Here is a 27,850-nt window from a genome sequence, read left to right on the forward strand (position 1 = left end):
AAACGTTGACAGATGCGTCCAAAATCACATACTGTCTGAGCACATTTGATAAACTGCTTACTTCACGACCGTTAAACAGTATATTCGTTATGAAAAAGTTTCTATGGGTATATAGGCATCTATTGGATGTGCATTCAAAAATCTAGGTAGAATTACCATCCAGGTATTTCCCACATAGCCTACTATTTGATGAATAAAATTCGTATATCATCAGGTGTGCTGCTTCTTTATGGTTTCCACTAACCCACTAATCTATATAAGTGACCAGTGTATATATAGTGTTTCAGACATAGCATGGCAGGGGACACCATGAAAATCCTTTCTGGGTAAAAACCTTGCTTCATAAACTTGATTTAACCAATTCCAGTTGTTTCAACTTTAGCAAAGCCACTTTAATTGTCCAAAGAAGATATGTTGAAATAAAAAAAAAAGTTTTATCAGCCATTAATGCAGTTTGGGACTATTAAAACTTTACATGTTAGTAAAGTGGTGGAAGGTGGAGTGAAGTTCATCAGCAGCCGTAGTACACATCCGAATCAGATCCGTTATCTTGTGGTCCACACCGGTTATGAGAGAAGCAGGCGTAGCAGATGTTGCCCAGGTCTGTCCAGCATTGCTGGCAATAGATCACTGTGCAGCCTACAGAACTGCACTGCACAGCCTGCTTCTGCTTCACAAACCTATCACACACCCAGCACCAGTGCAACCTACAGCCCACACGCCTCAGAAGAGCCAACAGAACCGACAGCACCTGGCAGAGAAGAGAGGGAGGGTTCGAAGATGAGATCATAAATATATATTTTGACACTCATTTATCAAAAGTATTAAATCTGTTGACCATTTTGGAATGTAACCCTAAGAAAGACCATTGTTGTGCATTTACTGCTACAGCTGGAGAGGTGCGGCTATTGAAGAATGATGTGATTGTTTTAGTTTTCTTGTCAGATAGATGATCTTCCACAAAATATTTGGCAGTTTTTATAAGAAGGGAAGTACTTCCAAATTAATCTAACCAAGTTTTCAACTTATGCTGCATCTGGAATCACATACTCTTGAGTAGATACTTATTTTAAGTGGTAATTACTTTGCAACCTTTAAAAATAATTTCTATATAGTATGAATGTAATCTGAACGTACATTTGTCATGTCAGTTGCATCACTTCACTGCCATTCACAAATCCTCCCCTGTGGCCTCATAGGATAGTATCTTGTTGGAATTTGTAGGTCATCCGGGAACATTACATTGTGAACTTGGACATATTACTCTGTTCACATGCTGTTTTTGGAAATATGCGATTTTATTGGTCTCATGTTTTTTCTCAGATTTTACTAAATATATGACCTATGGAGTGCTGAATTCTGCATTTTTAAAATGCATGTGCACCAAAATCAAAGATTTGAGATGTGAAAATGCTAAAGTTGTAAGCTGAAAATCTACAACAACAGAAAAAGTTCAATTTTCTCTGTAGGGTTCTATACCAATGTATCATACACACCGTTTTAAATGTCTGTTTTTGATTTTTCAGCCGATGACGCTGTCTGTTGATAAAGGAGATGCGTTTCTGGATTTGTAGGTTGTAGAGGAAGAGGATCCGTTTCTTTTCTCTCTGAAAAAGCAGGACGGATCAAATGGGTTTCATCCAGCGAAATGCTGTAGATAGATTTCAGATTATAGGAATAAAGACTCTACAGTGTTCTCCAGCAGGAATATAGGGATAAAAAAATATAACAGTGTGCACCTCTTCATGAATGAGGTAACACTTGTGGCACTATCTGAATCAGGGTTCACAGGGGGCCTGTAATCCTCCTCATGCCGACACGGGCCCACAAAATGCTGCAAATCTAATGCTATTACTTTAATACCCTCTTATCTTATTAGTGCTTTACCCGCGCACACACACTAGAGAACACATATTTCACAGTATGTGTGAGAAAGTATCCTCCCTGCACACTGTGTCTTAGGCGCCTTGAACTTGCTGAAACAGGATATCGGTTACAATCGTGACCAAACCGATTAAATCGCAGAAGGGTTTTACTTCACTCCACGGACTAGTCACACATGTTCAGAACTGAGCCAAGAACCCAAAGATGCATTATGCAAATCATCAAAGTTTCTATTATTTTGTTAGAAATTGTATTATACTACGCTTATTGCTTTAAAACATGAGAAATCTGAATTTCTTTCCTTTTTGCAATCTGGACCCCATTTCATATAAACTGATTTAATATGATAAAATGTTTATTTTAATTGGAGAACTGACATCAGAGGACGTCATTTTGCCTGTTATGGTGCTTTTTGTGCTAGGAGACCTTTAGCATTTGTTCAAGCCTTCCTGTGCCAAGAGTACAGTGCCAAACAACAGCCTGCGAAATAATAATTGTTCTGCTGCAGAGAGAATTCTTTTGTGAAATGTCTTTGTGAAATGCACTGACAATAAAGGTGGCAATTAATTTTTACTTTTAATAAAAAATTATTAATTGTTGAACATATTGTTGAACACATAAAATGTCCTTTAATTAAGGAAATTAAATCTTTTTTGTTAAAATATTATTAAAAAACTAAACATTTAATCACACAAAATCTTATGTTTGAAAGCCTTTAGACTGTAAAAAAAAAATTGAAACCCTTAGACTGTATGAGGAGTTTAGCAACAGAGCATTAGATTGATAATTGCCACATATTACCCTCAGTCCAACAGCTATTATTCCTAAATCTGTCGCAATATTAGAAAGCAGCAGCACATGAGGAACAGTGACTCTTAAGCTCCTTAGCCAAAGAAAGCATAAGGAGCTTCTGATGTTTATGATTGACCAATATTGTTAATGATAAACACGCAGAAGTACTAGCTTCTGACTCTCGATCCAAACAAACACAATCAGTTATTCATTGAGTACTGGTCACTGAAGGGTTGCTGAACTGAATGGGACTGTTTGACCAAAAGACAGGAGTGAGTCAGTGGAAATGCGTTACCTGGGCTCACGGGGCAGGTAAGTTACCTTTGGGAAGTAGAAGGTGGTGATGACCCGGCGCAGACGATTGGTGTATACTTGCAGGCAGCACATAAGGCACATCAGTAAAAGGGGGAGGAAGATCCACAAGTAGTTTGACTGGCTCAGAGCATGTGGTTGGGGCAAACAATCTATACACACATAAACACACACGAAAGAACAAAAATGCAAAGACATAAGACTTATATCCTCTATTAGATAGTCTCTAATAAACACAAAGGCATTTATTTGACCAAAACTACAGTAAAATCTTCAGAAAAAAAGGCAACATTGTGAATATTATTACAATTTAAAATAACGGTTATTCATTTGAATATATTTTAAAATGTAATTTATTCCTATGATGGCAAAGCTGAATTTTCAGCATCATTACTCCAGTCTTCAGTGTCACATGATCCTTTAGAAACCATTCTAATATGCTGATTTGGAACATTTACTATTATGATCATGTTGAAAACAATTCTGCTGCTTAATATTTTTGTGGAAACAGTGACATTTTTTCAAGATTCTTTGATGAATAGAAAGAACAGCATTTACAGTATTTGAAATATATAATAATCCTATAAAACATAAATGTCTTTACAGTCACTTATAAATAAATAAAGGAATTCATTTATTACAAAAAAATAATCTTAATGACCCCAAACTTTTGATCATATAACCTATTTTTACCTATTACTGGATCAGGTTACATAGCAAGCAAACAGAATACAATGGCTGCCGTCTAACTGATGTATCGACATTATGTTGTCTAGCATGCATGCTGTCATGTTAGTGTTATAAATAGTCCTCTCATCAGCTGTCTGCATGTGTACCGCCGTGTGGCGACCGGTCTAGTTTAGACCTATCTGGATGAGACAAACAGGCACAATCAGAGCTTTGAGTTTAACTCTGATCAGATTAAATAGACAGCCAGACCGCAGACGTCACTTGGCCTCAGAAAAGGCCGACTGTAACATTGAGCTACACACAAGTACATTCACAATCTCTCTAATACTAAAGCTGGTGCATTTCTCTGCCACTAATGTTTAAGGATACTATGATAAAACCAGATATTTTTTAAATTGTATTTTGAAACAAAAACCAACAGAATAGAGAATTAATTAAATAGATTTTTCTTCTCATGAAATGAGCAAGCAGTTTATTAATTAAAACCCACATTAGCTGAGACCAATGCTGTGGTACATGGGCAGCTGCAACAAATAGAGACCTTGAGTGATCTTGAAACATCAGGGATTTGGCATTACAATATTATATCAATATCTAGGCCATGATCCGATTACATAGGAGAAGTATAGTTATTCCAAACTGTGGTGTATTAAGAATCTTTTTTTCTCTTTCATCTGCACTGGCCTATTCTTAGCTTGGTCTGAGATTGCCCTGAATTATGGTCATCTCTTTTTTCCTAAATTTCTCACTTGCAGAGAGAATATTCACACTCAAATAGTAGATAACCTACGCAAGTTACTTGATTGCACATCAAGATTGGAGGAGGTGTTGAAGGCCCCAATGGTTTTCCGCAGAAGTCTGGCTAACATGGAATCTCCACCAATTACAATGTCTGCATGTTGAACACCTTCAGAAGCAGAGATAAAGAGAGAAAAACATACTATTTATATCAAATGAATGAGAGGCATTAAAGTAGAGGCACATGTTAATTCCTTTAATATTGAAGGAAAACACTGCTCATGCATATGTACAAGTCTGTATTTGTGCTCACTAGTAACGGAGTAAGTGGTGAAAGTGTGTCTTCGGATGAGGTCAAAGATGCTGTACAGGATTCCATCAACAGCCAGCAAAACACACACAAACAGAGCCAGAGATGCAACTTGCAGGAAGCCCACAATCTGCACGAGAGACTTTGTTTCAGAACAAACAAAAAAACTTATAAAATACACAAATGCTTTCCTGTTTGCAAAGTAATTAATAAGCCAGCCATTTTTCCCTTAAAAGCACCAACACTTTGGCTCTGTGGCACCACCAAAAGATTGTTGTTTCTTTAAGGGTCCTCACCAACCCAACACTGCAGTGCTGAATCAGACAATGGCATTAATTATCTGTTTGAGTGTTTGAAAAGCCTGTTTGAAAACATTACATTAGCAATTCTGTTTGGTGCCATTAGAAGAACAGAAATGACACACTTCACCTTTAGCTCTGCTCCATTTTTAATACACAATCTGACTATCAGAACATGAATTAAATGCTGAACACAGGGACCATAATATCTAAAAAAGTACCACAGGCATAAGCTCGCTTGGGTGGATAAATAAGCTCCATGGGTTGATCAAACTCTGCTCTGCTTTCTTCAGTGGCAGCAAATGCCTCTTCCCCTGAAACAGAAGCTCAAATTAGTGCAAACACGAATATGAATGTGCAAGTGTACGTTTAAGATTTTAACTTACAGCTCTTATTCTGCGAGCATCAATCTGTCTGAAGTAAGTAGTTATGTAGACATTGTCAAAATGAATGTCTCTGCAAAATTGACGAACATATCCAAATGCTCTGCAAAAACATAAAAATAAAAATAAATTGATAAAAAAAAGAAGGAGTTCACCTGCGGGAACATGCTATAGTCCTGCTTCAGGGAGACATGAGACTGCAGATGTGGCCAGAGAAATAATTGCAATGTTCATAATGTAAGATGTCTACGACAGTGCTACAGAGAGAAAGGAAGGACAGCTGATTGCCCTTGCAGTGCCAAACCATGTGTAACCATACATGACGTGTTTGAGAACTTGTAAGTCCCTTGGTGGAATAGTGGAGTAACATCTCACAGCAAGAACTGGGAAATCTGGCTCAGTCCATGAGGACGAGATAAACTGAAGCACTTAAAGCAGCTGGTGGACACCAGGCCTGTGACAGTATGGGATTTTTTCTTACCACGGTAAAGAAGCAACAAATCACGCGGTTTGGCGGTTAAAGGCTCCAAGTTTCGGTTCATTTATGAGACCAGCTCCAGTTCACGTGCAATGCAAGTGATCGCGCCGGCGCCTCCATGTCCTGATTATATTGTCTGCTATATTTACTTTTTATTTATTAAAACCAGGCAATTGCTTGATGAAACATTGATTTAAAATTAAAATACAATTTATACAAAACAAAATTCACTTTAAAGAAAGGCTTTCTACAAAACAAAACTTGTGGTCAAAATCATGTCTAACCCACTCCTTAAGTCTCCCGATTGCGCATCTTCCTATCTTACTCATGCTGTTCACTTTTTATATAATCAACAGATTAAATAAAAAAATAACTTTATATTATTTAAACTTAAATGTGAAACTAAATGCGTTTTCTTTAATGGCTACAACATGTATAGTACAGAGAAATATAATGTCGGAGCGGGGTTTGACCGAACGCCGTTTAAGCGGTAATAATTGATATCAAACAATAATTGAATAATTCTCAGCGATCATCGAATATATATTTTGCTATATGATGCAATAGGCTATTTCGTTTAGTTTTTGCTTGAAAAAATTATAATTATTAACATAGGCTAATAAACATTAACACTAATAACATTAATTAATATTTATTTCTATAACTTTGTTTTTTTATGATATCTTTTGAGTTTAATAGGAATTATGGAACAGTTTTTGTCATCGTTGTAACCCATTTTTTGTACAATAAATTATTCAAAATTTCAACAGGTTGTGTAAAATCTGTAAAAAAATAAAGAAAAAAAATAAAATAAAATAAAAATTCCAAAAAAGGTGATGGCCTCAATACCGCAGTAGGCTTCTCATTACTACGGTATTGCAGTTATCGTCACAGGCTAACAGTGAACACACCACATACAGACTGCTACTTTTGATATTAACCCCGCTCTGTTCAGGGACACATTATTCCATTTCTATTCATCAAATGTCTCTGTATATATATATATATATATATATATATATATATATATATATATATATATATATATATATATATATATATATATATATATACACACACAAACAAATCTTTTTTTATGTTTTTGAAAGAAGTCTCTTATGTTCACCAATCTGATAAAAAATCCAGTGAAACAGTAATATCATGATTACTATTACAATTTAAAATAAATGTTTTAAATTGTAAAACTTAATAATTAATCATCCTATTACGCTGATTTGGAGCACAAGAAACATTTCTTATGAATGTTGAATTAACAATTATCAACGTTGAAAACAGTTGTGCTGCTTAATTTTTTTTCAGGATTCTTTGACGAATAGAAAGTTCAAAAGAACAGAATTTAATCTAAAACAGAATTCTTTACTATCAATGTGAAAGTCTTTACTCTCACTTGATTAATTTAATTCATCCATGGTTTGAAGAAAAGTGGAACAAAAGTCTTAAGTTTGTGTAATGAATTCTATAACTAACTAATAACTTGTAAAACTAACATATATATATATATATATATATATATATATATATATATATATATATATATATACACACACAATATACTATAAAATACAAAAATAAATGTTTTCTTGGCAGATACTTTCTAGTAAAAATAATATACATAAATATTAGGCTATTTATATAACTACCTGTTGTTTTATTTGAACAATTCAGTAGATACACTGTACATGTATTTTGTTTTGACAGAGTTTGACAAAGTACCAAAGTAGGTCACATGTAGCACAACAGAGCTTAAGGAGGAGTGAGAACTTACGAGGTGAACACCGTGATGAAGGTGAATGATAGAAGGAAGTTAATCACCCCAGCTATCTTCTCAGCAATTACCGTTTTCTCCTGAAACACACGGTTTAGCTCCTTTGAGAAATTCTGAAGGACGTTCACTCCAAACACTGACTGCTGCTCCAAATTCTTAAAGACAAATCATAAGAAGAAATGTTTTTTTTTTTTATTTAAAGATAGGGTAGGTAATGTTTTTCAAGAACACTCTTGTTATACTGGTTGAAAATCTCTTCACATCCTGATAGCAATCAATAACAGAAGTGTTCTAAATATAAAAAAATTGACATACTGCTGAAATGAATATGCAGAAGTCAGGTGGTATGAGTCAGAGCTCTGTAAATTGTTGTAATGTTATGTGCTTTAAAACATGAGGTAATTTAACGCCATCTCTCTCTCGCACGTGACGCTTTGCAGACACTGCTCTGGCTGTGTGCGATCATGTGTTTTGGAGGAGGTGTGGCAATCTTAAGATTTTTACCTTTTCATATTAAAACTCAGAGGGTTTGCTATACCTTAAGCACTACATTGGTGGTGAAATGTTCTGCAAGCCTGTTGATGGAGTCATTTAGTTTGTCGAAGGTCTGACCAAAGTTTCCCTCAACTGGGATTTTCTCTGTGCACCATGATGTCATCACTGAGAGAGAGAGAGAGAGAGAGAGAGAGAGAGTAAAAAAACCTCAATAGACCTGGGATCCTGATTTCTAAATGTAAAGATCAGATACAACATGCAAATATTACCTCTCATGATATCACACAGAAAGTGGAATTGCATAGGTATGCAGAGAAAGTTGTTTATAAGAGGGGCTTGAATGGTATTCATACACTCTTTCCACTTAGTACTGAACCAATCCTGACATCGGCTAATTCCCTGCTGCACCACATCTGTTACACACAACATAATTTAGACAAAGCTAATCTTCAAACCTCTATCATACTTGTCTATAATAGCTTGTTTTCTAGTAATTTACACTCACAGTCACAACGTGCTCTAGTCTTCGCTACATACTCCTCCTGAGTGCTGTTGGCCGTATGGTCGGACTCCTTACCAAGAGAGTCATATCCGTACCGACCCATTACCTCATCCCGGATCTTCTGGAACTTTTTGCTCACATTTTGAGACACTTTTTGAAATTCCTCACTGTCATTCTAAGAATAAAGATGTTTGTGGAACGGATTTCCATGACTCAGATCACCAAATTGTACATTCACACTCACCACTATCTCCTGCACTACTTGCACGTAAGGCTCTGTCAGCATTCTCCACATCACCTTGCTGTGTGTGATCTGCAGGTCTATGTTACAGCCCATGGAGGAAGCCACATCCTGCACGTTATGCTGGATGTTTGCAATGGGGCCTGATGGGATAAGCACAGGAGATGGGTCAAAAACTAAAGAAAGCTCATGAGAGTCTACGTTTGAGATCTGTGCTTTGTAGTGTCATTGTCACAAAGTTGAATATTCCCGTCCTTAAGATTTTTACCGTGGTAAAGTCCATGCAGCACAAAAACCATTAGGAATGTCCGACCTTGAGATCCAATCATAGTAGGAAACATCAGGAGAACGGAGCAGCGGAACAGTGAGGAAAACATGCCTCCAAGACTACACAGACCTACACAAACACACCATACAGGACACATAACGCAAAGACACCTGTAAGTTAAAAAAAGCATATGCCACCTGAAGCAGAATATTATATTTTTTTATATGACTGAATAAAACTGCTTATTTTAAATTATACCATTTCGAGGGTCAAATATTTACTTTCTGCAGTGTACTTGCCTACGAACACACATCCAACAACAACATGTTGTACCGCTGTCATGGCAATATTGTGCATGAGTCCGAAAAATAACCCTTAAAAACAGGTTAAGCAAGATTAGCATCACATGTTAATTATATAATTCATTAAACAATAATTTATAGACTACCATTTAAAAGTTTGGGGTCAGATAGACTTAAGAAATTAAATTCAGGAAGGATACATTCAATTAATCAAAAGTAAGAGTAAAGACATTTATAATTTTACAAAATATTTCAATTTCAAATAAATGCTGTACTTTTTTGGGACAAATTCTTTGTGCTTTCCTTAAGAAACAAAGTTACCAGCATTAACAATGAGAAATGTTCACTGTCCATTCAGTGTGGAGGACATAAGTGATCAATATAAAACAGATATATACAAGAGAAACAGATAAACATACATACAGAAGAATAAATGCAATAAAATTACTATACACATAATATAAGAGATAAATGATTTACAGGAAGAAAGTGTCTGTTGAAATAAAGTTTTCTATCAAAATAAAAGGAGGAGAAAAAAAACAGATCAAACAAACAAAAGGACCTACATCTCTATTTGCCTTAATTTACATCTTAGTATACTCTCTCCTATCCTTTACCTTTAGATCACGTAAGTTTTAAGAATGGAAATCAAGCTGTCATGAGTTCGGTTCTGGTGCAGAATAGTTCTTATCTTTATAAATGCTGTTCTTTTGAACTTTCAGTTCATCAAATTTTAAAACATTTAAAATAGAACACAGTAAATTAGAACACAGACTGTTTTAGCTGTAACAATATTTCAAAATATTAGTTTTATTGTATTTTCAGTTAAAGGGGTGGTTGATTGTGATTTCACTTTTTAAACTTTAGTTAGTGTGTAATGTTGCTGTTTGAGTATAAACAACATCTGCAAAGTTACAATGCTCAAAGTTCAAAGCAAAGGAAAATATTTGCTTTTAAAGAAATCTTTTTTTAAGGACTACAACAAACTGTTAGGGACTACACGACATTCCTCCAGGGTAAGTGACATCACAAACCCTAAAATTTACATAAACCCCACCCCCAGGAACACGATTTATAGATTATCATGAAAGAATATGCTAATGAATGACTAAGATAACTAGCTACACATATAAATTAATCAACTAACCATTCAGAAATGTCCTGTTGCATTCTACATGTTGTCACTTCTTCTAGAGCAGCGGTTCTCACTTCTAGAGCAGCATTCACTAGATGGCGCTAGGGGGCCGCAAAGAAATTCTAGAATATGAAATTATTTTTTTCAATTATTTTACCTGTATGCAAGTTAGGATTGTCCTATGTGAACTATGATGTATTTAAAAAATATATATATATATTTTAAAAATATTATCAATTATACATATCATATTACGCTGAAACGTCACCAAACCGTTGAGGTAACGTTAGCCTAGCGAACACAACGACATGAACACGCGGATAAATGCCAAGACTATTTAAATTGGACAAGTTTTTAGATAGAGGATGCAGTGTCTCGGCTGAGAAGGTCACAACAGAAGAGACCAGCGTGAAAAAAATGAAACTGCGTAAATTTGACGACTCGTACATAAAATATGGCTTTATGGAATATAGTGACGGCAGACCACAGTGCGCACTGTGCTTGAAGATTTTATCCGTTGAAGCACTGAAACCATATAAAATCAACCGACATCTCACAACAATTCATCCGGAGCATGCAAATAAAAGTAAGGATTTTTTTCAGAGAAAGAAAGAAGAATACGTCAAGCAAAAGGTACGACTGACTAACATCACGACAATACCTGAGAAAGCACAGCATGCATCATATCTTGCCGCCCTGCGAATAGCCAAATGTAAAAAGCCTCGCACAGTCGGAGAGGAATTAATACTTCCAGCAGCAGTGGATATGTGCCGAGTGATGATCGGGGAGGAGGCCGCGAATAAGATTAAATCCATACCGCTGTCAAACGATACAGTAAGCAGGCGGATCAAAGACATTTCTTCTGATGTAAAATCTCAATTGACCGAAAGATTACGATCGTGTGAGCAGTTCGCGCTTCAGCTTGATGAATGCACTGACGTTAGTAGTGCAGCGCAGGTATTAGTGTACGTTCGATATTTATGGGACAGTAAAATTATGGAAGATTTTTTATTTTCAAAATAACTCGAGGGGAGAGCTACAGGTGAGGAAATTTTCAAAATGTTGGACACTTTTATGGTAGAAGAAAATCTGAGCTGGGAAAAATGCGTGTCTGTTTGCACTGATGGTGCGGCAGCAATGACTGGGCGCAAGAGTGGAGTTGTCACCCGAATTCAAGCCATAAATCCAAAGATCACAGCCACTCACTGTATGCTTCATCGTCAAGCACTTGCATCGAAGTTAATGGCACCCGACCTGCATGATGTGTTGGAAGTAGTAGTAGCGGCTGTCAACTTCGTGAAGTCAAGACCGTTAAAGTCACGTCTCTTCGCAAAACTATGCACAGAGATGGGAGCAGCTCATGATCGGCTACTGTTCCATTCAGAGGTGCGGTGGCTCTCGCGTGGAAAAGTTTTACAGCGAGTTTTTGAACTCAGACGTGAGCTTCATGATTTTTTGAAAGAACATAAACCTGATCTAGAACTCTTTTTTTCTGACCAACAGTGGATGGCAAAATTAGCCTACCTTGCAGACATTTTCAGTAGTCTCAATGGACTGAATCTGTCCATTCAGGGATTTTATTCCACAATACTGGAGGCAAGTGACAAAATAAATGCTTTCAGGAGAAAAATTGACCTGTGGGTACACAAACTACAAAGAGGCATCACTGACATGTTTCCAAATCTATCAGAATTTTTGGATACAAACTGCATGGCAGTGGACTTCATGCTCAACACCATTACCAGTCACCTCACCTCACTGAATGAACATTTCAGTCGCTACTTCACAGACATTGACATGGAGAAATATGACTGGGTTCGAGATCCCTTTTCTTGTGATGTGATGGCCAGTGGCCTCAGTGGAAAGGCTGAAGATTAACTTTTGGAACTGTCCAGTGATCGTACTCTCAGGATGAGATTTAATCAGCAGGGCCCAGCAGAATTTTGGCCCACAGTTGAAAAGGAGTACAAGGAGGTTGCTCTTCAGGCCATGAGAATATTGCTGCCTTTCCCAACAACATACCTTTGTGAGGCATCTTTCTCAGCCATGATGGCAATAAAGACAAAATACAGGGCACGGCTTAATGTGGAAGATGACTTGAGAGTTTGCCTGTCCCCAATAACACCCAGAATTGATAAGCTCTGCAAAGAAAGACAGTCTCACCCTTCCCACTGAGGTTGTGTGTACTTGAACAGTGGTTACTAAATTGATGTGTCTGCATTGCATGATTTCTTTTATATTGTAAAACTTGTATAATATTGTATGTCTTCTATATTGAAAAACTATTTCTTTAAGTAGAGTATTTCTTTAAGTAGTTTCTTGCAGAAAAAAAGATTGCTGTTCAAATTGCAAACCAAACTTGAGCCACTGTCATTTACTACATTAAAATGTAAGAAGTTTAATGCACTTTTTTACAATCAGTAAATTAATTTTTCAGTGTTCATCTTTTACTATGAACATCATATAAATTACTGTTCAGTATTCAATACTTTTGTTGCACTTTTCAGACAATATTATTGTTAACTGTCAAAACTGTTTTTTTATAAAAAAAATGTTATATTTTATGAAATGTAGAATTTAACTAATTTTGTATATTCAACATCAGAGACATGAAGCTACAAACAGAACTGTTGGTCCAGCATTGTACAAATTCATTTGTTTTTGGTACAATCTAAAATTTGTAAGTAAAATTGTACGTTTGAGGATGTTTTCGTCATGAGTTTTCTTTTGGGGGGGGGGGGGGGGGCACAAAAGGATTCACCCTACACAAGGGGTCTTCTCCTGAAAAAGTTTGAGAACCACTGTTCTAGAGTCTCTCCATCAGTGTCTGACTCCGGTTTGAACATAAAAGGCTAACAGTTTTAAAGGAGGTAAAAGGACACAAGCTGTTGTAGCTTTGCCCTCTGTGCCGGGAGCAGGAGCTCATTTGCATTTAAAGGGACAAACACAAAAATGGTGCGTTTTGCTCACCCTCAAAAAGTGACAATTTTAACATGCTATATAAAAATATCTGTGTGGTATTTTGAGCTAAAACGTCACATACACACTCTGAGGACATCAAAGACTTATTTTACCTCTTGTGAAAAGGGCGTTATACCACCCCTTTAAATAAATGCAGCCTTGGAGAGCCATCAGATGTTCAAAAAATCTTACAGACCCCAAACTTTTGATTGGTAGTGTGTATACCAGATTTTGCAGAGTTACTTACCCACACCACTCAAAGCTCCAAACACAGCGCCCGTGAGACGTCGAATCACAGGAAACTCTGACTGGGGGCCGAACAGGAACCTATGAACTCCAGATGGCAGAATGCGCTTACACACCTGCTCCAAAACTGCAAATTCACACAAAAAAAGTAAAATCTATGCTGGACAGCTAACGTTACTAATACATTTTAATTGTTATCTAAAAACAAAATGTAAGATAAACACACTTGAGTGGGGTGTTTTACATCTGGTTTCACCGAGACACTCCATTGCTGATTTCTTCTTCACTGCTACTGCAACAAGAACACTAACTGCAAAAGAAAGCCGTTTTAAAAGATGCAACAATAGTCAGTTAGAGCCCTCATGGATTTGGTGTAAAAAAAATCAGCAGTCTTGACATTTTTTTAAAGGACAAAGTACTAGTATGAGTATTTGAATGGGTCGTAGACCACCCCTTTACCTGTCAACGTATATAAAAGTAAAACTTTGATCAAAAATTGAGTAAGTTAAGTTAGCTATATTTTGCATTGAAAAGCAGTTATTACCGCAAGCTCTACAGTGGACAGGTAACGTTAAGTTAGGCCCAACTCTAAAGCAGCGATGTTTTGGGGTTAACCTTAGTTCATATTTCTCTCTTTTTAAAATCGCAAAACATCTAATAAAGTTGCTTACTTTTTTAATCTTTTTACTTCCTTTCTCTTTAGGATGACTCCAAAGCGGCCTTTTTTAAAGTCTCTCGGAAGGAAAATATCGCGTTTGCGCCGTAGCTCGGCGATGCGTCAGGTGAAGCGCAGTCTTGCTGGGTTTACTCTGGGTCTGTTCCTCGCTTCAGTGTACGGTATGACAGCGCTGTTCATCCAGAACAACGATCTCTGGTTCTGCGTCAGCACTACCGGCATCCTCGCCGCTTTGGCGGGGTTTGGAACGGGTCTCTCCGACCGCGTGCGTACCAACGTCATGCTGATGATCCCCATGCTCTGCTCGAGTAACTAAACACCTGTCAATCTCTTTCATTAATTCTGTGTTGGTAGCAACAATTTGCTGAATATAATTAAAAATGTAAGCCTATAGGGGCAGATATAGGGTAACGTTAGACCTGGGCTATTTTTCACGCTTTCTCTCGGTTCTTAAACTGGGTAGGTAATGTTAAACTTAAACTTCTTAAACTTAAAATTGTATAGGTATTATGTACAAATATATCAAAGCATGAACATGAGAAATATGTACAATTATAAAATATTCCTTTGCACAGACAACACAAATTTGAGTTAAAATTCACCTTTTGTCTGAATATATGCCAGTGTAGTTTTAATTGTAACTATAGCAAATTATGATGAGTGGAGGACAAACAAAAAACTGTGTGTTTAAAAACCAACTTACAAAACCACTACTAGAGATTATAGCCTAGTTTATCTTTTAATGTATTGGGTCTATTGACTCAAAACCCTATAGGCCTACTGGGATACAGCCCATTCTTACATAACAAGTCCTTTATATAGTATGAATGAAATTTGGACGTACAGTGTTGAGAGATGGTGTACAGTTGAGACATGTGTAAAGTTGAGACACCTTAATTAACCTGCGTGTGCAGCAAGCACAAGTTGTGATTTTTGCTGTGCACATGCGCATTAGTGTCCTCTTTGATCGTGGTAAATTTGAACAATGGACGCATCTCCGATCCGAAGATATCGGCAAAAGTTTTTTTTCTAAGATAAGACTTTCACTTCAACATACACACTCCACAATGAATAGCGTATTATCCTTATGTGACTGTTAAACGTAACTGGTGTCATCACAAACGTTATTCTGTGTCACAATATCATATTTCATGATATTGTGTCATGCAAGGTCATTGCAAAATCTAGAGAAATGTGCGAGGTGGCCAGCGGGGGACAGTTGAGACACACGTGTATCAACTGTACCCGCGATAGAGTTCTATTACGAAACACGCTGTTTAATTGTTCAGTGTTATGAAAACAGAGTAAACGTCGTAATTAGCCAGCATAGGACGCAAATGAAGATAAAATTTGATATTTGTGATATTTAAACTGTGTATTATTTATGAATATATTAAATATATTGTTCCTGTTTTATACATTTTAATCAGTGCTAATTTAGATAAAATTAATGAATTTTAATGGATGAATAAACAAACATGGTGCCCAATTGTTATTTTCTTTATTTGTCTTTATTTATTATATTTGCAATGAATGGTTAGTTACCTTTACATCATTAAAAATGGGTGTCTCAACTGTACCACATATGGGTACAGTTGAGACAAAGTTGAGACAAAAAGCACCCTATTTTTATGAGCTAATTGTGGAAAATATGAACTACTTATGGGTATTATTGATTGATAATATCTTAGTCTAAGCTAATGAAATGTCATGTGGAAATTCACTTCTTTTCAGTATCTATTTTTGTGTGAAAAATCAAAACGCAAAAAGTGTCTCAACTGTACTCAGTCTACCCTAGGACACCCATCATGTTGTCACTGCCATGTGACCGTCGGTGTCAGTGTATCATGCACTGCCATTCACAAATACTCTCCTGTGGCCTCATGGGAACGTAAAGTGTCCAGTCGATGCGCAACTGTTTTTCGAATTCTATTGGTGCATCTTAATTTGAATACTTATGCACCGTCCTATGATGTTTTGTAGTAGAGCAAGTATTGTGTTCACAGTTAAAATTTACACACTTTAAATACCCGGATGATGCACTTAATTAACTTAAAAATTTATTGTGGAATGGTGGACACTTCATGCACTCAATGGTCGCAGCTTTAATTATGTAGAGCGTCTATCAGTACATAGTGCATTGTACAATGTTTATAGTGTGTCATTTGAGAAACAATTTGTGTTTTTTGGACATATTACTCTGTTGGCGTTGTTTTTCGTGTACTATATAGAGGGGAAGAATTAGATTTTCACAGCGCTAGTCTTCTCTAAATCTCCTTTGAATTAACTTTAAAACTACTGTTAAATCATCTGTTTTATCAATAATTTGTCTCTTCTCAGTTTTCCCAATTGTATTGCTCATCATAACACCTCTCTCACACATTTTGTTTTTGCCTTTAAGTCAGGGGTAAAAATTTCCTTCTTTTCCTCATCTGTACCTTGGTTATCCATGGCCCCGTGAGCAACACGATGGAGAATGTTGAACGGGCCGCAGACAGTGTGATCTGTGGTGCAGAACTTGCCATGAATCAGACCCAACAACTCCTGCAGCGTGCCGCCAACCCACTGCTACGTGAGTCCATCTGCAAGATCATCATGTCAACAATGCTCCTTTTTCAAAAACACCAACATCTGCTCAAAACTAAATAGTGAGAATATTTAGAAATTCATACCTTATTCACTTGAAAAGATAGTGTACAAGTGTAAATTCTCATAATTTATTCACCCTCACCTTTTTTTCTGCAAAACACAGTAGATGTCTCAATGTCTCAGTATTTGTTTATTTTTTGTCCATACAATTAAACTGACATTCACTGTGTAGACAAAATCAGTTCTTCAAAATGTCTTCTGGTTTGCAGAAAAAGATTGTTTGATAAAAGACTGATATTTTACAATATACTAATAAAATATTATATATTTATTTAATATATTGGATAAAATATTTCTTCAACAAACCCTAACCCTGTATGTATGTTGTTGTTTTTTTTCAAAGGTTTAAGTCTACTCAAATAGGCCTTTAAATAAAACACCACCAACCCCACCCCCGTGCAAAGTTATTGTTAATATATATATTCTCATAGTCTTCTGGTTTACTTAAAGATACAGTTGTATGTTGTACATAATTCTGTTTTAATATTCTGAAAATGTCTCTTTTTTTTAGCGGCCCTGGGTAAGATTAAGGAGATGGCGAGGAATGCTTACTCAATGGCAGGCCGAGCACAAAACCTCATCAGAGCTCTGACGGAATCTGTGCGGCATGTTGGTGAGTGAATCAGTCGACCAACCATCCGGTAACGCCATCATGTGGGCCTAGGCTCTTTCATGCTTACTGAGCTTTGAGTCTCTCTGTCTCTCTATTTCCTTTTTAGCTCGTGTTCTAAGAAAGGTACTGCACTTCTTGGCCGATATTGGTGATGTGTGTAATGACAAGCTGGGTCTGCCGTATCAGAAGTGCACTAGGCTGTTCGATGAAGGCCGTGAGAACTGCATGGAGCTGCTCTCTGTGTTCTCTTTTCTCTGCCACATCCTAGATGGATTCCAGTTTCTCTGCGGGCTCGCACGCGGTGCGTCTCTGGCATATGATTAGTCCCTTAAAAGCCCTGTCATTACACTCTTTACAGGAAGCCATATATCCACAGCACACTGATTCCTTACTGCATTATTTTCTGCATCACAGTGATTTGGTTTTATTATATTTCGGTATATTTTATCTATTCTGCCGTTGTAGAAACTGTGAAAAATGGTTCCTGTGACAGAGCCTCTTAAGTACTGTTCATCTCACATTCTCAATATATACAAAAGTTTATTTACTGTCTGTTCTTGTGGGAGCAGTTTGTCACATTTAAGTACCCTAAATGTTACAGTATGAGTGGGGCGGGTTGTGTTCCCATGTGTATGCATCTCTCACATTTCTCAACAGGCTGACTGCAAATCTGCAAATCATATCCGACAGGAAATCCAAACATAACCTCTCAGCGCTAAAATGAATCCTATACAGTCTTATCGAGCAAAGTTCTGCTGTGTAGTGCAATTCTTTAGTGGATAATTAACTTATGAAAACTGCATTTTATTACTAAAATTATTTTAAAAATAAGTTATTTTCACAGAGGTTTTTTTTTTAAATTAATGCCTATTTTTTATTTTAATGGACTTTTCGCTCAGTGGGACAGCTATTCTGCATCTTACCATCATATATTGCTGACCACATGAAGACTGCCTTGGCTTATCGTAAGTAAAATTCACTTTCTGGAATTCACCTAAGTTAAACAGTACTGGGTGATTTACTGGCATGCATGGAGTGATTCTTCAAAAAACTCTTAAACTTCAGTTCAGAAAAATACTTTATTCAGTTATTGCCATCTTTGTTGTTGTCACCTCTAGCAACCATTGTGGCATTCGATCGTATTAAAAAAGAATTTGAATTCAACATTTCAACCTCCATCAACTTTGATCTGCTTCTGAACAACAGTCAGTCCATGCAGGATGCTGCTCAGGAGATCATGGAGGAGGTGTCTGAGCAGATGGGCCTCCTCCTGGAGCTCAAGGTCCTACTTGCATACATGGGCTTCTTCCTGCTTCTCTACATGTATCTCCAGTATGTACTTCCTGTTAAATACAACTTGCCATAGTCAATAAATCACACACATTTAGATATCTTCACATGTCGGTACTGTCATGGAATTATTTTATTAACAAAATCTGTTTGTTAACATTTTGTTTAGTCAGAACTGAATAAAGCTGTTAAGATTGCTGTCCTAAAATAAGAGAATAAGGATTTTTGAGCCATGAGTTGACGCCTTCTGTTAACAAAAAATTAACATAATAATAATTATATCAACAACAGTAATAATTAGCCTATAGCAATAAACATTTAGTATTATTATAAATACTAATCGTTCATTATTGTTGTTAATAGTATAACCAATAACTATCACAGTACTTTGATACATTATGAATATATATAATAACTATAATAATAATAATTATTCTCCTGTTACCCTCAAATCTACCTTGGTACCCTCCTGTTACCCTCAAATCTACCAACATTTTTACCCACTGGGGTCAATTTGACCCCAGCAACTTAACCCCCCAGAATGTGATTTTTTTTCAAAGGTTTAAGTCAGGTACTTTGTTTCATTGTTGACTACTTAAATAGGCCTTTAAATAAAACACCACCAACCCCACCACCGCCCCTCATACATCCAGAATACCTATTGCACGACTATGGACAAATTAGCAAATCACTATAAAATGTCACTGACTGACATAAAATTCAAAAATTATATATATTTTTGGTGTTTTAACAGCTTTATATTATTATATTATAGAATTTCTTTTATCAAGGATAGGTTTGGGGTCAATTTGACACTCCGATTGAGAGTCTCAGGATGCCTCACTGTTGGCACGACACAGGACTCATGGTAGCGTTCACCTTTTCTTCTCTGGACAATCGATTTTCCAGATATTCTAAACAGTCCAGAGGATGCTTCATCAGATACAATAACTGCACCAGTCTTCTTCTGTCCAATTGTTGCACTTCCTGCAGTATTTCAGTCAATCTTTGATGTTTTTATTGGAGAGAAGTGGCTTCTTTGCTGCCCTTCTTGACACCAGGTCGTTGTCCAAAAGTCTTGGCCTCGCTGTGTGTGCAGATGCACTTACACCCACCTCCTGCTGCCAATATTGAGCAGTTCTGCACTGGTGGTGACACGATTCCCTTGCTGATTCCTCAGGAGAAGTTCCTGGCACTTGCTGGACTTGGGGCGTCCTAAAGCCTTCTTCACTGCAGCCGAACCTCTGTTCTTTAAGCTCTTGATGATCTGGTGCAAAATTCTTTGTAGCTATTCTTACATGTGAGGTCATGTTGATGCAAAGATGATGGCTGCACATCTTTCTTTGGAGGAAACCATTGCTAACAGGGTCAACACTAGGAGTCTCATGCTCATCTGAGGAGGATGCTTTATAATCAGGGTCTTCCTCGACATTATCGTCTATCTCAGACACATTCTTTTCTGTCACTGTCACTTTCAAAGAACTATGACAAAATCTATGACAGAAAACCTTTGCTTAGATGTAATTTTCAATTGAGAAAGAGCATAAAGAGAGATCTCACAGAGCACAAAGAGAAATGTTTTATAAGGCTTCTGTGGAAGCTTCCATATATTTGCTCCTCCCTTATATTATGTTTTCCCTTCCCCCACGGCTATATCTAAAATATCAAAATATCAAAATATCTAAGTTCTTGCTAGAATTATGTTTTCCCTTCCCTGGAAATACATAATTGGCACTGGAAATATCTAATTTCTTGTGAGAATTATGATTTCCCCCCACCACTATATCGTGTGAACTATCAGTGGTACTCGCAATACTTCAGGTCTATATGGTAATGTTAGGTTAGGGCCCTAAAGCAGAGGGAAGTTTTTTGAAGATAATAAAATCTCAAGTTATAATGCCCTCAATATCATCCAAAAAAAATGTACCATTTGTATAAAATCATAAAACCAAATTTTTTATATTTCTTATGTTTAATACAGCAAAATGAGCATGGGGTCAAAATGACCGCAAAGAACACAGATGATACAAAATGTGTACAGAACATTGAAAACATATCCTCATGTTAATTTTATGTTTACCCAGTTGTCCCCATTAAATTAGGAAAAGTCTTTAAATATGAAGCACTTTTTTTTTGTTAATTATGTATTTAGAGACGTTAAACACTGAATGGTTTCAAATCGACCCTAAATGTAATAGGATTATTATTTGTTCATATTCATATAAAAATATTAATTATTGTTTCTGCTGTTAAGGTCATAAATATAATGCAATACAATTTACAATAAATTATAAAAAGGATTATGCATGTTAACATTTACCAAATTTGACACTGAATTGATGTTTTTATAATAACACGCTCAGATGGTCCCTCACAATGGGATCATCATATTTTGGGGTCAATCCAAAATTTGGAAGAGCACATCCATAAGTATTTGTGTAATGCTCATTGTCCTTTTATGTGTTTGTGAACAGGGCTGTTCTGTACAAAAATCGATACCTTCATAATGATAAATTTGAGAACATCTACATAACTGACCAGTTCATTGAGCTGGACAGGAAGCTCTCCAGACAGGGCAAAGCAGCAGTACTTCCCCTCAGCCACAGAGAAACTCTCACCTACATCAGGCCCTGTGAGTGTATACTTGTTTAAATAAGTGTGTGCATGTGTCCGTTAGCAGATAGATGGTGTAGGGTGAAGGGTCAAGAGGAAGGAAGAAAGCAAAGAATGTTCATAGACATTTAGATAAGAGAAATAGAGCTGGAAGAGGCTGAGGGGTTTAAAAATGTGGAGGAGGACCCTGAGCTGAGAGAGATGAAGAAGGAAAGATGAGAAAAAGCTCACAAGGGAAAGGTCATCAACAAGTACCGGAAAACAGGGAATGTTTCACACTCAGAAAGCAGGACGTGTCAAAAAGTCAAACTGCTGTAGTATAGCAAACTGCTCTAGGACACTTCTGGTGACCCCAAAAAATGTGTTGCATGTCTGTTGTGGTAAAAACAACTAACTTTTTCTGTCAAAGGTACAGACGTACATCCAATCAAACTCTACAGTTTTTTGGCATATTGACCTATAAAACATCACAACTGGTCAAATAGATACAGTAAAAACTATAATATTGTGAAATAGCCTACACATTTGCCATTTTAATACATTTTCAAATTTAATTTATTCCTGTGATGGCAAAGCTAAATTTTCAGTAGTTATTACTCCATTCTTTAGTGACACATGATCCTTCACAAACTCATTCTAATATGCTGATTTGGTGCTCAAGAAACATTTTAACATTTACTTATTATTATCAGTTTTGATTTGGTTATTATCATTTGTGCTGCTTAATATTTTAGTGGAAACTTTTTCAAGATTCTTTGATGAATAGAAACCTAAAAATACTTCTTTTTTTAAAAGTTTAAAAACGTACTGACCCCAAACTTTTGATTGATAGTAGTGTACACAATGTATAAAAAGACTACATTGAAAACAAGTACACTTTCATTGAGGATGTGGGCTCTGAAGCGAAACCAGAGATACACACATCTGGCTAAGACCTAGAATGACTCTAATAATGGCTCTAATGTCTTCCTCAGGCTCTCTGTATCTGACTGTGAGAGAGAGACGGGCTATGGCAGGTCAGATGTTGTCTTTGTTCAGGTATATGGTCATGTCAGTCATACTGATAGCTGTTGACCTCATGGTGTTCTGGGTGTTTGAGCTGGTACACCACCAGGCCCAGGGTGAAATCGTGACCCAAGGTACACACGACGAAAACCATAGCATGGTTTCGATGCATGTTTTTGTTGAATTGCACAATTTATTTCACTAATATGCCACTATATTGGGACTTATTTTCATCATTTTCACATTACAATACATATTTACGCATATTTTTACATTTAAACATGTAATAAGTCAATGGTTCACTTACTTTCTATATATCCTTCTAGCATATTCTGTTATATCTTTTCAGTGTTATATTATTTTAATCACAATTTTTGTTCACCTCCAGCTCCTGTAGTGGTTGCAGTACAAGTGAATGGATCTGGTTACGCCTCAGATATCTTTAGGGACATTGCAGCCTCATTTGACATCCTGCAGAAAGGAAACATCACTGTGCTTAGCAAGAAATGTCTCATGAATCCTTTGGAGCCAGACTACATGAGATACCTGCTCATTGGTACAACTACAAGCACAATTAGACATTTGTTTAAATAACATACTGTACATGCAGTCTATTGTTTTAGAGTGACTCCTAGTGGTTGACACTGGAACAGCAAACATAACATTTGACCAATCAAAACAGTTTAATCTGTTTACTCACAAATGTGCTTTTGATACGTCAATTCAAAATGTTTTAGGATAATTTGCCTGAAACTTGAGCTAGAAAGCAACTACAGTTGATTTTCTTAATCTTTAAATCTGAGTAAACTAATTTTTTAACCAGACTTATTTTACAACTCAACTAACTCACAGCTTTAAGATAGCAAAAACAATTGACATATCCCATTAATTGGTGTGTCTTTTTATCTTATCACTTTAACCCTATGATTCTTCAAGTAGCCATAGTACTCACCCGTCCACAGGTTGAAGTTATTTAGGAATGAATGACGTAGAAGATTAACTTGTGGTTGTTCTTGTTTGAGGCTTAGTTTGTAGTAATAAGTAAAGTCTCACTGGAGGAAGTTGTAACAAAACAAAACAAAATTATGGGTTACAATATAAAGCAGTTAATGCAAAACTAAAACTTTAATTTTAAAGCTAAAATCTATAATCAAGCTCTAAACCAGGGGTTCTCAACTATGGCACTGGAGGTCCATTTTCCTTCAGCAATTAGCTCCAACTTTGATCAAACTCACTTGCCTGTAACTTTCTAGTAATCCTAAAGATCTTGATTAGCTTGTTCAGGTGTGTTTGATGAGGGTACGAACAAAAATGTGCAGGAAAGGGGACCTCAAGGGCCACTGCTGGTTTAGAGCTTAATTATAGAGGGTGCTTGTCAATACTGAAGTTGATGCTTCCTCGTTTCCTTGCTCCTCCGTCCTCCAGCTCGTGGCCCGGAAACCGATGGAACTCAGCCATCTTGAAGGGCATCTCAATTCTCTAATGCGCACTGCACGGAGGCGAGGAACGAGGAGCGAGCAAGCTTCCTGAGGAGTCATGAGTATGGATACACAGGTGTATCCTTCCCTCGCATCCTAAGGGTGTGGAGCTAAGATGTGAGGAAAGGAAATGAGGATGCACAAATAAGAGATGAGAAGAACCCAAAGCTTTTATATTAGCTGAATACCCCCCTGTCAGTTTCAGAGACAGGGCTTAAGCTAGTCCCAGACTAAATGCCAGTTTGAGCTGATTCAACTGAAAGCAACTTGCACTGACATATCTTAAAATATGTCATAGCCATAGTTTTTAATCTAAGCCCTGTCTGTGAAATTGGGTCTTTAGTTTTATTTTTGCATCAACTGCTTTGTATTGTAACCAATAAACCAATTGGAGATGGTGTCAAGCATCACTTTAGGGTATCAGGTCTCCTTCAAGCTTAATCCAGGCATCATCTGTGGAGTGCTTTACTCATTATACCAGAGGTGCATTTCTGTTCCTGTATATCCACCTACCTGCAGATTCAACCCTGATCAAACATACCTGAATAAATATAAATATAATAAACACACTCCAAAATATCTTAATTAGCTGGTTTAGTTGTATTTGATCAGGGTTGGAGCTGAACTTTGCAGGAAGATAGGTCTCTAGGAAGTGGATTAGGCACCCCTGCTCTACTTTTTGTGGAATTCCAATTCCATTTAATTCATCAAATCCTCTGTCATCTATGACCCAGTCTTTCTTTTATAGGAGTATCAGTCTCTGTACCTCATGATGTCAAATATGACGGATGTCCTTCCTCTATTGTCCTTCCTCTATTGCACACAAAAACGTTGTTTTCTTGCACTCTTCCCCTTGTTCACTCACTGTAGTCTTATCTCTGCTTGTGGTTTATCATCTTCTCTTCACCCCAGTGTGTCCTCTTGTTAACCTTTGTGGGGAAGTTTCCGAATTTTTCGATTTCCGGAGGGATTTTTTTGTTTATACTCTACATCAAGATCATTTTAAGTATTGCAGGCACTTTCCAAGCAAATGGCATTCATGCCTCTTTATATGGCATTAATGTAAAGATAAGTACATAACATTTCTTTAAAACCGCGAAATGGAATTTCTTACAATGCAAACATTTAACTTTTAATTGGTTATATGCCTGACTTTTGTCTTCCCTCCAAACAAAGGTCTTCTTTATGGCTTCACGCTGTTTATTGTGATTGCTGGCGGCTACGTCAAACGTTTACAGAGGTTTGTGTGTGCCAGGTACCATCCTGAAAGGGAGAAAGTAAGAAAGTTTCCAAGCACAATTACCATCAAAATGACCTTTACTAGTCACAGATATAAAGTATTTGTCAAATATTTACTAAGATGGTCACCTTTCTAATGCTTTTAAAACTGCTTTTTATCTATAAAGAGAATTATGTCTCATGGAGGAGAAACAGTACTGTGCAGACGTGGCTTGTAGAAGGACAATGACTTAACTATTTTACTTTCAGTTTGCTTTTAATATGAATAGTTTATACTAAATGTGTGCATGTTGCAGAAGAGGATCCAGTACCTCCACAGGCATATTCTCACTCATCGTCGGTCTTTAGGAAAAGCCCTACTGAGGGCAGTACAACGAAACAAGCTGGACCAGCAAAATAATGGCTTTATACAAACACTGGCCAAACAGTGAGTATAAACTGCCATGAAAACCACAATAACACACGCACTAGATACATTATTAGTATGGGATCAGTAATCATTTATATATATATATATATATAAAAAAAATTTTTTTTGAGCAAATTTAAAAGACAATATCTGCATGACATATATGAAAATCATCACAACCTGCTTTTTTTTATATAAATAGAAATGAATAAAGAAAAATTATACAAATATAGAGAACACTCTTTATTCTACCCAACCCAAAATAAATAATCCCATTGAACATCCCATAGAAATAAAAACAAATAAATAAAATAAAATCTCCAATGAAGGTACAGTCTCAACAAAGGAAAGGATAGGATTCCACATTTTATAAAATGAGTTAACAGAGTCGCTGATGGAGTTTTTAATTTTTTCCAGCTGTAGAAAGGACATTAAGTCCTTCAGCCAAGAAAAAATAGAAGGGGGGCATGAGGATTTCCAATGCAACAATAATTTATTTTTAATTAAAACTTTTACTCAGCAAGGACACATTAAATGAAAGTGACAGTAAAACCTTTTAATGTTACAAAAAATATATTTTAAATAAATGCTGTTCTTTTGAACTTTCTACTAATCAAAGAATCCAGAAAAAAAAATCACACTTTCCACGAAAATATTAAGCAGCACAAATGTTTTCAACATTGAACTGGAGTAATGATGCTGAAAATACAGCTTTGCCATCACAGGAATAAATTATATTTTAAGTTGTAATATTTTACAATATGTATTTTTAATCAAATAAATGCAACTTTGGTGAGCATAAGAGACTACTTTCGAAAGCACAAATCTTACAGACCACAAGTTTTTGAATTGTAGTTATCTATCAGGTATTATCTGAAGGTTAATGTTTTAAAGTTATCTATCAGGTATTATCTGAAGGTTAATGTTTTAAAGGACTTCCTCAGAATCTTCCATTTATCCTGCAGAAATATGGTTTCAAATCAAAATAAATTCACACACTCCTCACCTTTTTTGCAGCCTGCCGGGGGGTGTCATCATAGCCAGGCTCCTGGATATCAATAAAGAATCATGCATGGCCTGTGGGAAAATGTTGGAGACGAGAGGTCATGAGGATGAAGTGCATATATGCCCTACCACTCACTGCACAGGTTGGTTTTCTCACTCTTGAGAAAATATTGATTTAAGATAATTTACCTACCAAGAGGAAATAGACGGTTAGATCAACCTGCTGGGCAAAATTATTTCCTTTCACAGGCCGTTACTGCTCGCTGTGCTTCAGACTGATGGGGAACCTCTGTGCTATCTGCATGAGACCGCTTACGTTCCAGGAGGAGCAAGAGCTGTACGTCACATGATAGAACAATGATAGACACCTTGATATGATAGCGCAATGATAGCACAATTGTGTGTGTTTCTAACAAATTGAAATGATATAGTTTGAGGTAATGGACAGCTTAACTTTTATTTAACCAAAAGACATCATTGTTCAGATTAGCTTATACTTTTTCCAGTTTGAAAATGGATAGGAAAGTTCTATACATATAGGCTTCTGAGTTTCAGAGACTCCAGCGATGAGGAGCAAGCTGATTTATTGGAGGCCGCTGTAACATCACAGGAGACTAGTCAGGGCATAGAGATGAAAAAAGTTATGATAAGGTGTGTGTGCAGAGTATTTAAGCAACATTGTCACACATTAGCAGTGCAGTAGTAACTTATGTCTTTTTTTCTGTTTCAGTTTTTCCAGTCAGGATCATTCTGTATGGCTCAATGGACAATCTAGCCATCAAATATAGTTGTCAAAACAGAGTTTGAGGCCAAAGCTTCTTTGTTTTAGCGAAGTTAGATGTGCAGAGCACCGTTTTCTGTGGTGTTGAATAAATGTAGGCTATGTTAAACCAGGTGTTTTATGTGTTTTTATTTAATTATTATCCACCTTGATCAAACTATAACTTAGGTATACGTGATGAAACTACAAATATTTTACAAATGTTACCTCGTGTAATCTCATCACATCTGTTACAATCCGGTTGGTCTGGTTACATTGTGGCTCATACTA

At 36.6% G+C, this 27,850-nt stretch overlaps 2 protein-coding genes across 4 annotated transcripts; one reads left to right on the forward strand and one right to left on the reverse strand.

The window, feature by feature from the left end:
• Nucleotides 1–251: 251 nt before the first annotated feature.
• Nucleotides 252–14,800, reverse strand: dcst1 (DC-STAMP domain containing 1). Of its 2 annotated transcripts, none has more exons than XM_077214055.1 (17): nt 14,494–14,800; nt 14,049–14,128; nt 13,824–13,949; nt 9,478–9,552; nt 9,179–9,307; nt 8,914–9,053; nt 8,673–8,844; nt 8,437–8,580; nt 8,211–8,332; nt 7,673–7,752; nt 5,412–5,511; nt 5,247–5,339; nt 4,730–4,856; nt 4,469–4,585; nt 2,998–3,140; nt 1,497–1,607; nt 252–751 (listed from the first exon to the last, which is right to left on the reverse strand). In XM_077214055.1, exons 2-17 carry the CDS (start codon nt 14,089–14,091, stop codon nt 512–514), a joined length of 1,962 nt encoding a protein of 653 aa, XP_077070170.1. In that variant the 5' UTR covers nt 14,092–14,128; nt 14,494–14,800; the 3' UTR covers nt 252–511. The 2 variants fall into 2 exon arrangements, with proteins under 2 accessions (XP_077070170.1, XP_077070160.1); XM_077214045.1 differs by having other exon boundaries at nt 7,673–7,827.
• On the forward strand, nt 14,204–27,689 carry dcst2 (DC-STAMP domain containing 2). 2 transcript variants are annotated; one of them, XR_013196951.1, is made up of 16 exons: nt 14,204–14,387; nt 14,526–14,806; nt 16,900–17,070; nt 17,659–17,760; nt 17,867–18,061; nt 18,660–18,725; nt 18,879–19,092; nt 21,525–21,682; nt 22,638–22,802; nt 23,057–23,224; nt 25,323–25,423; nt 25,682–25,812; nt 26,812–26,942; nt 27,049–27,136; nt 27,321–27,450; nt 27,530–27,562. XR_013196951.1 is itself a non-coding variant. In XM_077214030.1 (16 exons), the coding sequence occupies exons 2-16, from the start codon at nt 14,527–14,529 to the stop codon at nt 27,585–27,587; spliced, it is 2,124 nt and encodes a 707-aa protein (XP_077070145.1). In that variant the 5' UTR covers nt 14,204–14,387; nt 14,526; the 3' UTR covers nt 27,588–27,689. The 2 variants fall into 2 exon arrangements, 1 of the variants encoding a protein (XP_077070145.1); XM_077214030.1 differs by having other exon boundaries at nt 27,355–27,450; nt 27,530–27,689.
• The last annotated feature ends 161 nt before the right edge of the window (nt 27,690–27,850 follow it).

Source organism: Siphateles boraxobius, unplaced genomic scaffold (assembly GCF_051911475.1).
Source record: "Siphateles boraxobius isolate OS27281-9 unplaced genomic scaffold, OSU_SipBor_1 12, whole genome shotgun sequence".
Taxonomy (NCBI): Eukaryota; Metazoa; Chordata; class Actinopteri; order Cypriniformes; family Leuciscidae; genus Siphateles; species Siphateles boraxobius.

What these genes read in the sequence shown, in the direction of transcription:
- dcst1 (XM_077214045.1), bottom strand. Translation starts at nt 14,091, where the DNA reads ATGGAGTGTCTCGGTGAAACCAGATGTAAAACACCCCACTCAA. An exon ending in ATGTAAAACACCCCACTCAA is followed by an intron (nt 13,950 to 14,048) that starts GTGTGTTTATCT and finishes GTGAATTTGCAG; the next exon opens with TTTTGGAGCAGGTGTGTAAG. An exon ending in ATGCTCGCAGAATAAGAGCT is followed by an intron (nt 5,340 to 5,411) that starts GTAAGTTAAAAT and finishes CTTCTGTTTCAG; the next exon opens with GGGAAGAGGCATTTGCTGCC.
- dcst2 (XM_077214030.1), top strand. Translation starts at nt 14,527, where the DNA reads ATGACTCCAAAGCGGCCTTTTTTAAAGTCTCTCGGAAGGAAAATATCG. An exon ending in TCTCTGCGGGCTCGCACGCG is followed by an intron (nt 18,062 to 18,659) that starts GTGCGTCTCTGG and finishes CTTTTCGCTCAG; the next exon opens with TGGGACAGCTATTCTGCATC. An exon ending in CCCTACCACTCACTGCACAG is followed by an intron (nt 26,943 to 27,048) that starts GTTGGTTTTCTC and finishes TTCCTTTCACAG; the next exon opens with GCCGTTACTGCTCGCTGTGC.